The sequence below is a fragment of the Carya illinoinensis genome, chromosome 1 (assembly GCF_018687715.1).
Source record: "Carya illinoinensis cultivar Pawnee chromosome 1, C.illinoinensisPawnee_v1, whole genome shotgun sequence".
NCBI classification, from domain to species: Eukaryota; Viridiplantae; Streptophyta; class Magnoliopsida; order Fagales; family Juglandaceae; genus Carya; species Carya illinoinensis.
The window spans coordinates 40,369,533-40,385,674 of record NC_056752.1 but is presented as its reverse complement, the minus strand read 5'-3'; the positions used below and the strand labels follow the sequence as shown (position 1 = coordinate 40,385,674).

General features: G+C 33.1%; 1 protein-coding gene across 1 annotated transcript; it reads left to right on the top strand.

Annotated features, from left to right (window-relative positions):
- Positions 1 to 9,525: 9,525 nt before the first annotated feature.
- LOC122302739 (protein SRC2-like) lies at positions 9,526 to 10,596 on the top strand. Its single transcript, XM_043114147.1, has one exon. It carries the CDS (start codon positions 9,644 to 9,646, stop codon positions 10,436 to 10,438), a length of 795 nt encoding a protein of 264 aa, XP_042970081.1. The 5' UTR covers positions 9,526 to 9,643; the 3' UTR covers positions 10,439 to 10,596.
- Positions 10,597 to 16,142: the final 5,546 nt, after the last annotated feature.

The window sequence follows — 16,142 nt, the reverse complement described above, 5'->3', positions numbered from 1 at the left end:
AATATTAGGATGCGGATTGTTTCGGGTTAGGACCTTTCCTATCATGTTCTCTCTATCTGTTTTTTTTTTTTTTTTTTAAGAGATCTGTTATGTTCTTTTTTAAGAATATAGTTACTGTAATTTTCGCCTTAAAGTCATCCATCTATTAAAATAAAATAAATTGTTTTAATCAAATGAAAACGTCTTAAATTAAAAATATTTTCTATTTATTTGATTAAAACAATTGATTCGAAAGTTTTAGGCTTACACAGTGAAAGTATTTAATTTTAGAGGAATGCCCGAAACGCCACCAAATAAGGTAAAATATTTTTTTTATTCTTAAATATTAAAAAAATTAAAAATATTACTAAAAAACACTTTATTAATCACTAAATAAAAAAAAAAAGCTTTCTGGACCTAAATTCGGGTCCTAAAACATTTTTATTAAAATTATATCATTTTATCTCATTTTTATAATTTTTAAAATTTTTTATATAAAATATAATAAAGAATTTAATTTTTTAATATTAAAATAATAATATTTTATTCAACTTTAATCTTAATTTACTGTTCAAACAATGTCTTAATTTATTATGACGATTAATGTACAGCCTTTAGAGATATAGCATGATCAATAGGAATATACAGGGATATGAGGCTCAGCATAAGTTATGTCATCTTTGGGAAGACAAGTTTATTTCATCTCAAAAATTTATCATAATTTTCTTTTTAAATATTAATTAAATATAAAATATTTTTAATTCCAAATTTTTAATTTTTTTTAATCTAATCATTATAATTTTCTAAACTCTAGACAAAACACAAAATATAATACAAGTTTTTCAAATTATTTCAAAACAAAAACAGTATTAAAATATCTTAATTCAAACTATTTGATTAGTATTCATAAAATTCATTTCATTTCGTTGCACAAACATTCCCTTAATTTTTTCAAAAAACAAAATTTCCTTAATTAACTCTGTTTGGATAGTAAAAGTATTTTTATCTCATCTCATTATTACAATTTTTACAATTTTTCACATAAAATATAATAAACAATTCAATTTTTTCAAATCTCAAAAGAATAATAATATTAAAAAATAATATTCTAATAATATTTTATTAAAATTTTAACTTTTATTTAAAATCATCTCATCTCATATCACCTCACTGTATATCCAAAATTCCAAATCATTGAATCAATTCAAGAAATTCAATTACTTGATAAGAGCATTGGCAATGGCCTAACCAAATGCCAATGCAAATATAAACTTTAGCTAGATGTGAAAAAAAGCTTCTACATTAGACTAGCCAAAAGTCTAAAACTCAACACTTGAGTTACAGTAAATTAAGGGAGCTCTCCATTATTAAAGAATTACTATTCAATCTCTATCCAATTAACTTATTCTTTTCATTAACCTCTTCATTTATCTTCATCACATTGAAATAAATTACCACGTTGAAATAAATTACCACACTTTATTTTTTAATAAAATTATTAATTAATATATGTAGTGTATTTATAAAATATAAAAAAAAATTAATCAAATATTATTAAAATATATAATATAATATTATTATTTTACATTTAAGATGATATTGAAATTTATTTAACTAAAAATTGATATTATGACAAAAAAAAAAAGACATTCTAACTAAATTTTAGACTTAACAATAAGTTATTGTCGCTCTAAGAACATCTCATCCGGTTCCTCATCCTCATTCCTATAATTTAACTCAAAATCACATTTCCTTAAATTTATCTATAAATTTTATTCATCTTTTAAAAACCTTCTACATCTCATTTCCCATCTCTATCTCTATTCTATTAAATAATATTTCTCTATTTTTTTATTACTTTTTTCTCTCTCTTCCATTTACAATCTTAACTACTAACTTTTTTGTCTTATTATCTTTTTTTCAAATATCATTTTCTACTAAATATTTATATAATTTTGATATCTAATACAGTATTTTTTTTCAAATTGAAATTTATATTATAAAAATAATAATTTTTTATTTTTAGTTAGTGCATTTTCTAATGTGATGGGGCATTTTTTTTATTTAGTACTCTTTATCAATTTCAGTAATGGGAACCGTAGTCAAGTATTGGGATAAAATTTTTTGTTACTTTTTTTAACGATAATATTTTTTGTCTTTTTTCAAACGGTAACATTTTTTATTTTTTTTCCAATGGTAACTTTTTTTTCTTCTCTCAAACGGTAACATTTTTTGTCTTATATGTAACGGTAACTTTTTCCTCTATAAATACGCATATTGCTAGCATTCACATTCTCACAATCTTAACACAGATTTCATCTATAGAACCGAAATTCTATTGTATCATTTGATCTCTCACTCGCTTCATCAAATGGCTCGTATTTTCTTTCGATGTTCTTAATGAGGTGGCCGATGAACAGTCATCGAGGCATTGTGGCAATTGCCAATGTCGTAAGTTTATTCGACATGATCATATTCAGGGGCACGAACGTCTATTTCACGATTATTTCGTAGAAAATCCAGTATATTCCTTGAATCTATTTCGAAGGAGATTTCAGATGAGTCACCCCCTATTTCTCCGTATTTTAAATGAGATAGAGTCTTACGAGCCATACTTCGTCCAGAGAAGAGATAATGTCGGAAGACTCGGTTTATCTTCTATGCAAAAGATAACTACAGCACTTAGAATGCTGGCGTATGGGGTTACTGGAGATTTTATGGATGAATACATACGTATTGGTAAAAACACTGTAATGGAGAACCTCAAAAAATTATCTGAGACAATAGTAAATATTTTTTCAAATGAATATTTGCGATCTCTAAATGCCAATGATATTGTCAATTTGTTTGTGGTTGGTGAATAACGGGGATTCTCAGGAATGTTGGGAAGCATTGACTGTATGCATTGGAAGTGGAAAAATTGTCCCACAGCCTGGAAATGTATGTACTCCGGCCACATCTGTGAACCAACTATTATTTTAGAAGCAGTTGCTTCATATGATATCTGGATATGGCATGCTTTTTTGGTATGCCCGGTTCACATAACGATATTAATGTAGTAGAGAGATCTTTTATTTTCACGGAACTTGCCTAATGGCGTGCTCCTCCAATCAATTATACAATCAACGGCAACGACTACACTATAGGGTATTACCTTGTGGATGGTATTTATCTCAAGTAATGAATTTTTGTGAAGACGATTCTATCACCACGAGAGAATAAGAAGAAAAATTTTGTGAAAGCACAAGAATTTGCAAGAAAAGATGTCAAGCGTGCTTTCGGAGTACTTCAACAACGATTTGCTATTATGCGTGGACCTTCCCGAATGTTCAAAGTGAAGAAACTAACAAATATAATGAAAGCATGTGTTATTCTACATAATATGATCATTGAAGGCGAACGTGATGATAGCGAGGGTCCGAACATTGAATATGATTAACTCGTTGATGAACTCTCAGAACTCTCGCGCAATCATACAACTGAACTTACGGAATTCATCCAGCGTCATCATCATATTAGAGACAGTTCAGCACATCATCAGATCCAAGCAGATCTAATTGAACATCAATGACTATTATATTCCTAAAATTAGAAATGTTACCTTAGTATAGTATGCCGTTCATGTTAGTAGTGAATATGTTTGAGTTAATCTCCACTTTGTTTGTATTTCCTTCATATTAGTAGTGGCTTTGTTTTTAGATTTCGACGCTTTGTTTGTATTTCCTTAATATTAGTAGTGACTATTTTAATGATAATCATATTTTATTCCGTATTTCTTTCATGTTAATAGTCACTATATTAAAGGTAATTTGTAATTGTTTTTGAAATTCATATGGGCAATTTTCTTACATCTAGTATATTGACAACACCATAAAGCATTGAAATATAAAAGTTTAGTCAATCCATATACTCATCTATCATTGTCTGATACATAATAAACAAACTGAGTAACTTTTTGTTAAAAATAAAAATCAACATTTAATCTGAGTTACTTTCGCGTCTCGCCATGATTTCCTTCTGTAGTTGCTGGAAATATAACCGTTGCATTTCTGGCATGGCACTTGTGTCCATCATCATAATGCTTTGATTTGATTCCTTCTTTGAGAGTTCTACTTCTTCGGCCTCCAATCTCAGTCTTTCGTCCTCAAGGCATAATATTTTTTCCTCTTTCTCCTTATCATATTCCATCTTTTCAACCTTAAGGCGATAAAACTCTTTCTCATGAGCGCGTGACTTTTCGAAAAGAGTATACTTCATCTTCCTGAATTGAAAATTTTCCTCTACTTGCTTGCCTTGAGCCTTTCATTTTCCTTTTTTCAAAATCAAATAAAAAACTAAGAACATCAAATGAAGTATAGAAAAGCACGGATATTACCAGGACATTTACAATATTCCAATAACTAAGCATATAGAAAATGAATATGTTATTGGTGCACTATTAAAAACACCATCCATTCATACACGTGAAAAAATAAAATTATTAACCTGACAAATAACTTCCAAGCTGATTGAACCAATAACAGATTAACAGGTCCTGGCTATAACACTCCCAATCTAAGCATGTTTTAACATTATAAATGCATTCACAGCACAAAAATAAAGGTTAGGTTTTAGATGCATGTTAAGTAACATTTGGATTATGTATGTGTTGAGGGAAAAATGAGTGAATTGGTATATTCTTATTAAAACTTGTGTAAAATAGTGTTGTGACAAGTATTGAAGCGAGAAGGCTTAAAGTGTGCTCGTCATTGGTCAAAGCAGAAGTATTCGCTCGACCCTCGCTCAACAGGACACTCGAGCGAACTCAGACAGAGTTGAACACTCGACACTCGCTCAACATGGCGCTCGAGCGAACTCAGGCGGAGTTGAACGTCGAGTATCGCTCGACACTGAACTCAAGCGAACTCAGGCATATTAGAATGCTCGATACTCGCTCAACACTAAACTTAAGCGAAATCAGACAAAATATGTCGCTCGACATTCGCTTGAGCCAATGTTCCATATAACTTAATGTGAGAGTATTTTCAAAAGACAACAAATTGAAAAACCCATTGAGCAAGTGCTAGAAACTCCACTTGCTAATTATATTCCCAATAGGAGTCAGAAAGCCTAAAAACTAATTTTTCAAACACAAGTTCTTAGTAACAAACAAGAGCAAGAGAGAAAATGACAAGAGCCTACAGAATACAGGGAAGATGATGGAACCCCTTTTCCTTTCCAGTACCAACTAAGAAAACTACAACATAATATAGAACTGAAATATCGCACATTTAATGGCAACTAACCACCCATTTTTAAACAACTAACTATAATCTAAGAGTTACCATAAGCACCATGGCCAATAAACAAAATATCAAGTGAATTGCACCCAACTAAACTAACTTTTCTTCAGATTGATGCAGGAAGTAGTTGGCCAAAAATCGGAAAATACATACTTGTTGGTAGATTTAAAGGAAATAGACATATTGAAAACGACAAACCTAAGAATTAACAACTTAATTAAAGAATATCAGAAATAATATTGGGAAAAAAATGCAACATATGTGAATTGAAACATAATTTGCAATGTTGAGTCAAACAAAGTTTGGTGATTATCTTGTGAAAAAAACAATTGGTAATTGGGATTAACCAACAAGAGTCAGAAATCCTACATTTCTCCTGATCAAGCATACAAATTACAGAGCTTACTAGTGAAGACCATGGCTCCATTTCATTGAAAGTGGGTCTTTAAATAAGGCTCTCCCCAACATAATCAATGTCAAGTTAATAAAGAATCCATCTTCAACATTATATACCGCCAAGAACCACATCAAAACTAAATTTGCTATCAAAGGAAATTGTTAATGAAGAATCTGGAATTACTAGAATTTGGACCAGCAATATAACACCCAACACAGCCAAAATCTGTAAAAGAACTCAAAATCCATTCCGTAAGCACAAACTCCACCAAATTCTCCTCAAAACCAAAAACCCAACACACTAGGAAGTTCAAAAAGCCACATTCGAGAGTCTCTCTTTTCTCTTCTCACTCAATGAATGGATCAATAGAGAAAAATGATAAAACATGAGTGAGAAAGCATCTCAACTTTCTCGGCAACCAAACGGTCTTAGTGAAGATGCAATCCCCTTTCAAATTTGTACTTAAAGAGAGAGCCGACGTAGAAAGAGCGAGTTGTAGGCAAAAATTTCTCACAGAATTGAGGGCAGAGAGAAATATCAAAAGAGGCCGAAAGGAAAAAAAAAATGTGAAGAGAGAAAGTAACGATGGAGATTTTCACTTACAGGAATTGCCGATGGAGACCTGCAATCTATGGTGGAGCGTTGCGAGGGAGGGGCCAACGGTTTACCCTAGCAAGAGAGAAGAAGACGCGGGACGGAAGGGTATTTCGCTGGGGCTTTGGAGCGATCGGGATGTACAGTAGTTCCCCACATATGGGGAACTTCTGTATAGACCGTAAAACATTTATGCAAAATGGGGATTGGGATGTGGATATGTTTTTGGCCAAAATCCTAAAATATTCTCTAAAATATGTGGATAAATCTGATATACAGAACCGGATGAGGATGCTCTAAGGCATGCAAGGTAACTGAACATTTTCTCAGACTTCTCAAGTCTCAACCGCCATTAATGTTCGGAAATGGAACTTCGATTATGCACCTCGTAATCATGACGTTTAGTACTGTAATCAAGTACATGGCCTACAATAATGTGGCCAGGTCCATCATGGTGTAGTATATATAGAAACAGAAACAACAAGCGGCCAGAGGAACAGTGGGGCCACCACGTCCCATGTGACGAAATAAGAACGACGTTGTTTCTACCATTTGATTTTCATCAAAACGAATGTTTCCCCCATTTTCCCCTATTTTCAGATATCAAAACGAATGATATCTTCGATATCATTTCTCATCATTTATACAATCTCAAATTTCACAATATGCACTAGTGATCTCAAGCTGACTTCAGTTAAAAAAAGAAAAAAAATTATGAAACAACACTAGAAACCTAACCAAATGAGGAAGCATGCAGCAGCAGCAGAAAACACAACCCAACCAAGGAGTTAACTAAGGAAATCGTCATCATCTCCTCCTCCTTAACAAAATCAAATTCAAATGCTAGTAGCCAAAGCTTGTCTTCCATCCTCAACAACCCCCATGTGGGCAAATTAGATTGGTGGTGGTCCTTCTCCTCCACCAACGTCGTCCCGAGTTCACGCCCTTAATCTCCTCATCCGATGGTTCACGATCTGATTTTCAAAGCTATGTGTCTTTGATTTTGGAGTTTTGTCACCAATTCGAGAACATCCTAAACCATGTGAACAAAGAGAATGTGGATTTAGAGAACGTCAGAGGTCTAGACCCATCCTCCTTTTTGGTCAAGAATTTGCAAACGAGACCACACCATATAGCCTCTCAACCCTACCATCGGGGAGTTTGCGTAGAGAGTAAGTGAGAACAGAGTAGCTGGCAAGAAGAGAATGAGAAACAAACATGAGGTCTGCTTGGTTTAGTTTTGATGTGATCGCTTGTGAGAGGTTGACGAAGGTGGTAAAGACAGAGTGCGCATGCACATGTGTGCACATAGAGAGAGAGAGAGAGAGAGAGAGAGAGAGAGAGAGAGAGAGAGAGAGAGAGAGAGAGAGAGAGAGAGAGAGAGAGAGAGAGAGAGAGAGAGAGAGAGAGAGAGAGAGAGAGGTAAGGAGCTTGCAAAGAAGGAAGAGGCAGGGAATGAAGTTTTTGGAGCTACAAAGATGAAGGCCATGCTCAATATGTCATTCTCGAGCCCTATTTTTGTTCTATAGCAGGTTGTTATTCTTTTTTTGGTTTTTTAAATATAGGCTGACATTGCGTCACAACTCCTCACGAGTTCGAGGCTCAGTTGTCTGTAGTGCTGCTATTCATATAGCAAACTCCAAACTATCGCTGTAAATATATAGAGACTTAAGTTGCGTTTGGTTATCAAATTCATTTCAATTCATCTCATCTAATCATTATAACTTTCATAACTTCTAATATAAAATATTATAAATAATTTAACTTTTTCAATTCCAAAAATAAAAATAATATTTTAATAATATTTTATTTAACTTTTAACTTTCATCTCAGCTCATTTCTACTTAAATCACTATCCTTATTTATTTTCAGATATGAGATAAGATAAGATAAAATCTTTTGAGATGAGATGTGATAAGATGAGATTAGATAAAATATGTGTTTGTTTATAGAGATGAGATGACATTAGTTTGACTTTGTTATAGTTAGTAATATGATGTGACCCACAAGTACTTGTAGTGCTTTTTAGGGAAATGATAGGGATTCCGCTGGGATCCCCTTCATTTACCCTTGACATTTTTTTTTAGTTTTTTTTAATTTTTTTTATGTAGTGATTAAGAAAATATTGTTTAATAATATTGTGATTTTTTTATTAAAATATTTAAAAGTGTTAAAAAAATAATTTGAAAAAAATATTTAAAAGTGTTTTTTTTTTGTATCATTTTTTTAACACTTTTAAATATTTTAAAAAAATTCACAATATTATTAAACAACATTTTCTTAATCACAATATACGAAAAAAACTTGAAAAAAAAATGTCAACGGGATCATGCTTTAATAAGATCCCCCAGCGGGATCCCTAGCGTTACCATACTTTTTATAGCATTTTATTTCTTTAAAAGTTGGCCACGACACCATTTTATAGCATGAAAGTTGTCACCACTTTCATTCTTTCCGTATTTTGATTTTTTTTTTATTTGCTGCTTCATTTGTTTATTTATTTATCAATAGTGCAATTCTTTTTATTGCTTCATTTATTTATTTACCTTTTGTGTAAATATTTTTTTTTAATAAAATATTTTGCTGTACTTTTGGTACAATTTTTATTTTTTTGTAGTATGTATTCATGTCAATATACTGTTTACTTAAAATATATTATTGGAGAAAATAATATTAAAATAATGTGAGATTTGAGGAGATGAAAATTTAAGAAAAAACTTAAGATCTTTTAAAATAAAAATAAATAGTGTTTATTTTTATAAAATCTTTAACCACATAAAAACTTTGAAAATTTTTTAAACTAAATAATTTTCAGTCGCAAAAGCAATCGAGGCTTTTTAAATTGGCCTTTAGTTTGTTTTTCATTTTTTAACGGAGTACCATTGAATACTTTTTAATTTCAAAATTTTTATATGCAGTTATTTTTGTGTATTTTTTTGTGCACTTCAGTGATATGATTGGTTGGATATTAAAAAAAATTAATCCAGTCAATCATATTAATGAAGTGCATAAAGAATACGTAAAAATGACTTTAGATAGCATTGCACTCTCAATTTAGACCGAGTCAGGCCAAAACAAACGTACACATTTTACAAAATCAAATTGACAAATAATCATAATATAATGACTCTTTAACCAAAGAACCCTGCAAGTCAACAACCATAGTTAATATGTTCGAAATAATACCCACCTCAAACCATCCAACTCATGGTTACTGCAATGAAAAAGTCTCGTTTCATGAGTCATGGCTTATGAGCGTTGAAAAAACGAGAGAGCCTTATGGTTGCTGGAGTTGACAAACACAACACCCCATCACCCCCACCCCCCCTCTCTCTCTCTCTCTCTCTCTCTCTCTCTGTTTGCACCTCTGATCTAGTGCTAAAGCTCTAACATGGAGTACAGTACCTTAGAACTCAATGTTATCTCTGCCGAAGACATCAAAGATGTCAAGTACCTCTTCTCCAGGATGGATGTATACGTCGTTGTCTCGCTCTCCGGATCCGGAAACAAGCAAAAAACCAAAACCAACGTTGACCGAGATGGTGGCACCAGCCCCTCGTGGAACTTCCCGATGAAATTCATCATCAACGATTCTGCAGCCCCAAAAAACCTCCTGACTCTCGAGTTCAAACTCCGCTGTGGTCGTAGCCTGGGTGGCAACAAAGACATTGGTGAAGTTTACGTGCCCATCATAGAGCTTCTCAACTCTGCAGGAGACACTAATATACAGTTTGTGAGTTATCAGGTGACTAGACCATCGGGAAAGCCCAAAGGTGTACTAAACTTTTCGTACAAGTTTAGCGGGAACGTGGCTGCCGGCGAGCCCCTAAAGCCGAAGGCTATGACCCCTGAGCTCGTTGCTGCATATCCTGCTGCATCAGTGGCAGAGCCTAGTGCACCACCATATGATGGGTTATATCCTGAGAGTGCTCCTCCTCCTCCTCATCCGGAAGGATATTTATATGCTCCCCCAGCACCTCCATACCAGCCATATGGTCCGCCACCTCCACCGGGATATGGGTATCCGCCTCCACCGGGTTATGGGTACCCACCTCCACCAGGATATGGGTACCCACCGGTGCAAAAACCGGTGCCGAAGAAAAACAAGTTTGGGATGGGGTTGGGAGCGCGCCGGGTTGCTAGGAGGAATGCTTGGAGGCTATTGATTGGAGATTTTAGTGTCTGATGGTCTGATGGAGGTAATTGTGACGCGGGAATTGGAGATTTTGGTGGGTTTTGATGTTTCTATTTTTTTTCTTTTTCTTTTACTTCTCTTATTTTTATTTTTTTGAAAGTTTTTACTTCTCTTTTTAGTTGTGTGATAAAAAAAAAAAAAAAAGTTAGGAATAATGCTATACTCCATACTCCAATTCTATTTTAATTTTATCCCACTATATATATAAGATGTGTCATGTTAATTTATCACTATTGGATAATCCAATAAATAATCATCCAATAATAATAAATATGTTATATTGTCTCTTTTCTCTCTTAAAGTGATTGAGTTATACTGTATGAACCACTTTCTTTCTAAGTACATTGTCTCTAGGTTTGATTATTAGTTAGTTGTTAACTTCATACTCAATAGATGGACACCCGCGGGCCCTCCATGAGAGGGGATAGAGACCGCCGATTGTCATTTATTCCACCAGTGGACTTGCACAAAGGTAGAGAAAGGTGGGCAAGAACCAAGCTTGCCCACGGTTCCTCGTCGTTCTCGTTTCATGCTCACAATTGATGGCATGGGCACCCACGAGCCCACCATGAGAAGGAACGGTGACAGTTAGAGATCATTTATTCCATCGATGGGCTTGCATAAAGGCAGAGATCGGCAAACAAGAACCAAGCTTGCCCACGGCTCCTCGCCATTCTCATTTCACGCTCACAATCAACGGCACGGGCACCACACGCCCGTCATGAGAGGGGACAGAGATAGCCAGCGGTCATTTATATTGAAATCTCATTTAATATTGAAGTCTTACTAACATTTTTAATTTTAAATTTATAACATTTATCATACAGCCTGGTCTGGATAAAGAAATATTTTATCTTATTAAATCTCATTTCAACATCAAAACACTACAAACACAAATATTTTAATTTCAAAATTTTAACTTTTTCATGTAATCATGACTTAATTATTAGAACTTTCTCAAATATTCAAATAAAATATAAAAAATAATTCAATTTTTTTAAATCTTAAAATAAAAATTATATTATAATTATATTTTAATTTTATAATATTTTAATTTAAATTTTTTTCTCTCATTTTTAAAAATTCATAAAATATATTAACTTAAATATTTTACTACTATTTATAAATAATTTTAATATTTTATTATTATTTATAGATCATTTCATTTAATCTCATTATCCAAACAAGATCTTAATATTCTATTAATTGTTTAGTCTATATTAAAAAGAAGTTTGGTCCACATACGCGGAGCAATGATTGAAGTTACAATTTTTCTTAAAGAATAGGTACAATGATTGAAGTTACTTTATCCCAATTATATGTTCTCTAATTGCAACTTCCGAATGACATGCATGCATCAAACGATGCTTATTTAAAACTAATAACAACAAAACTAAACAAGTCATTCCTCAAATATTTCCTTAATTTCAAAACCAGCATTATTGGCAGCAAAACATAAAAAATGTTGCCGGCAGCCGGCAACATCGAATAGATGTCAAAAGAAAGAATCAAGTGCAACGATGCGTCAGATAGACACTAATTAATTTGAGAGTTACATCTTTCTTATTTTTTAATATGTCTAAAATTTTAAATACATAATATATATTCATATTTATATGAGAATGAGGTTAGAAAAATTATTAATCAATGATATTAATTGATATATATCAATGGGATGTTCATTGGTGGATGGAGAAAAAATGAGATGCCTCAAATAGTGATGGTATTAATTCATGGGGAAATATGTATTGTTCAAAGTCTTTATCTGATGACAGCTTTTGTGAGAAACATCTTTTACCTACAAGATGGACTTATGGAAATATAGGTTGCTACAAAAAGGAACATTAGATTTACACACAGGTGGTCTTTGTGGGAAATGATCAAAACTGACCACCACACGGCATGGAAAAAAGTAGGGGCATCTACAACAATTTTTTTCTTTATAACATTTTCACGTGGGAAAGGACTTTTACCCACGAATTGTCATTGTGGACATATACATTTTTACAGGGAGAAACATAAGTTTTACCTACTAGTTACTCTCATGGATATGTGCAATACTATCCAATCTTTGTCGTGGCAAAAAGTACCGGCTATTTTAATTCCCACCAACGATCTTCATGGAAATTTCAGCACCCACAAATCAATTTCATGGCAAATAGTACTAAATCCACCAAGTGTGCACAAAGATGTAAGATTATTTGTCATGAGTACTAAATATTTGCCGCGAAAGTTCTTGTGGGAAAAGTCTACTTTTACCCACAAGTTTAAACTGTCGTGGGGAAAAAAACTTATCCCACCAATTTTATTCCATGAACGTGGGAACAAAGTATTTCTCATGGATACCATGCATTTAGCCACCATAGCCCTTTTTGGGTAAAACCCTCATTTCTTGTAGTGTATATATATATATTGATCCACTACAACATTTGTTAATTTTTACTGCAAGGACATGTAGTCGGAAAAATTATAGTCGTAGTAGGAAACAATCTTTACCCACTAAATCTATCCGTGTGAGACTAGTGACTTAAAGTTGGTGACACTAACTTATTTTTCTCACTAATTAGTGAATTGATGGAAAATTGTGACATTTTTCCACCAAATAGATAGTGGAGATAGCCAACGAATTTTGTGGCAAAAAGTTACTCAAATTAGATTGGTTAGTGAGAAATATTATATTCTATGACGAAATGTACTGGTGAGTATTAATATTACCCACTAGAGTATTTGGTGGAAAAAAATGTTTTCTGGCAAAATAAAAAGTGTATTTGGCACGAGACATATTTGCGGTAAATAGTAAAAGAATTCAGAAAAAAATTGTAAAAAGAAAAATAATGATATTATTTCACACCTACTAATCAACATTCAACTAAATTACTAAATATCAAATATAAAAGAATTCAGAAAAAAAAAATTGTAAAAGCAAAAAAAGTCATCTTATGGAAAGATTTACAATCGTTGACAATTTGTACAGATATAGAAAGATTTACAATCGTATATTACACAATTATGGAAACTATCACATAGAAATATATCCTATAATCGAGGAGGATTTCGTGAATATGGTTCACAATCAGGAGGCAATATTCTCGAATCCTCAACACAACTTGTAAGAATACTAGCTCCTACATACAACCCATGGTTTTGGACTATGTCTATTGATATTATCAATCAAATTTATAATTACCTCTAAATAACTCAAGTACATTATATACCTACTTTTATAGGGACAAGCCCATGTATCCAGGCCTTTGGTACTCAAGCTTGAACTGAAAAATCCCGAATCAAGAACATCCTTGAATGCTGTAAAAAAAATAATTGTAAAAAGAAAAAATTGATATTGTTTCACACCTACTAATCAACATTCAACTAAATTACTACCAACACAAACATGTATGCAGTTCACAAGAGGGGAAAGAAAGAGAGAAAGAAATATAAAAGAATAAAAACACAATTATATTGGCAAAACTCATCTAATTGCTCTTTTGATCTCAAATGTATACTTGAGTTCCAAACGACATCTCTTGTCATTATCTTCAAGAAAAGAAATGGCACCATAGTTCCAAGAAAAAAAAAAAAATCAGACTTCTTGAGTTTCATTGACAAAAGATTCAACCAAAAACAATATAAGCAAAATGAAATGGCACCTTCTCATGTTCAACTACTTGGTATACACGAAGCATAGTGCAAGCAGCTTCAGCAGCATATTTGAGAGCAAAAGGTATGTACAAAGCCCAAAAAAGATCAATTAAATTTACTGACAGCACCCTAAGACACAGAAAGGACCCAAGTATTACTCCTTAACAAAATTACAACACTCAAATATTGAGATAAGTGTTCAGATCCTGCATTGCATCATGCATTAGAAGTAACAAACAGGTAACACAAGCATACACAATCACATTACCCAACCAAGCATACCAATACAACCCTTCCTTCATACACAATCAAATCCAATCCAACACTAATCTAACACCAAATCAGGTTCCATTTATTTCTGACATCCAAAAGCATAACATAACACTAATCTGATGTGTATGTATGCATAGTTGAATCAAGTTTAATTATCACCTGTTTGCACAGGGGCAGGACATCTAAAATATGAAGTCTGTAGGTATAATTATCAGCAACACAAACTAGAGATTTCCTCTCAGCCCTGTGCAAGAAAAGCCACTTCATCCAAAAAAGAATCAAATAGTTCCAGAACCATGCTATTAACTTCAATATTTTAAAAAAATAAAAAAGAATCAGCATTAAGGACCCAAGTATAGTTAGTTTACGCCTCAAAAAGTAAAAATTTACATTAACATGTTGTATAGCTAATTAATTACTCATGTATTATCAATTTTCAAGTCTCTAATTAGAGTATAATCACAGTTCATTCCTTCAAAACATTCCAACAAAAAGAACCCCAATATTAACTCAAACTCATCGAGTGCAAGTCTGCAACATCCATTCTAAAAATAAGCAAACCCATTTGAATCAAACATAGATAAAAATTAATCTTAGCTTCACAATCCAATTCGCATTCCATCTCCCACTCTAGGAAAAGGAAAAGAGGAATCCCTCTTTCTCACACACACAAGGAATCATTTGAAAAATCAATCAATTTTCATAGAAATTTAAGCACAGATCAAATCTAAATTCAGTTTAGACAAAATTTTCAAAGACAAGATTGCATTAACTATATACAAACGAATTTCAAGAGAGAGTTTAAATTTTTGTTTTACCTTCAAGTTCTCCACAGCGCTAGGAAGGTCGTTCTTGCCCTAAACTCCATTAGTCCTATAGAAAGGAAAACCAAAAGAATTACATTTATTTACAAAAAAATTGTAAAACAATAAAAACTCAATGTATTAAATCAACAATGTATTAAATCATCAAATACAAATAGAGATGGTGGGACTTCAAAGGTGGTAGATAGGGGCTGGGGAAGGGTGCTTTGGGTTGCTAGAGGACCGGTAATGAAATGATGAGAAGATGGTGGCCAATGGTGGTGCGGCGATGGCGCGGGAACGATTTTGGGCCACGGCTTGCAGCCGTGCGTGGAGGAGTTTGGCAGCGCGAGAGGGGTTGAAAATAGAGGGGTGATGTCGCCAGCTAATGGGGAAGAGAATGGGAGTAACAACAATATAAATAGGCGGCGCACGGCGGCACAACAACCCCCAACCCGAATGGGTTTCGCATGGCCAAGGGGAGGAGAGAGCATGGGGAAGCGAGATTGGGGTGGGGGAGGTCGCCGGAGTGTGGGGGAGTTGGTGGGCTGGACGATGGCGCATGGCGTGGCTGGGTGGAGGATGAAAGATTAGAACGTGGGTTGCGCATGGGCTGGGGATGAAATAAGGAGGAGAAAAAGAAAAAGAAAGAAGGAAAAAGAAAGAAGAAAGAAAAAAGGAACAAGAAAAGGAGGAGACAAAGAAAAAGAAAGAAGGAAAAAGAAAAAAGAAATAAAAAAGAAAGAAGAAAAAAGGAAAAAGAAAACGAGAGAAAGGAAAAAAAATGAAGGAAAAGAAGGAAGGTGTAGTCTTTTTAATCTCAGTTTTAAAATAGATCTAACGAAAAAAATTTTACCATGGTAAATTTAAATAATATAATTAAAATGCAGTGATTTAGTAAAATAAAATGATAAAATTTATTAAATACAAAACAATAATTAATAACAAGAAAGTATATTAAAATAATTTTTACAACTAAA

What these genes read in the sequence shown, in the direction of transcription:
- LOC122302739 (XM_043114147.1), top strand. Translation starts at nt 9,644, where the DNA reads ATGGAGTACAGTACCTTAGAACTCAATGTTATCTCTGCCGAAGACATC.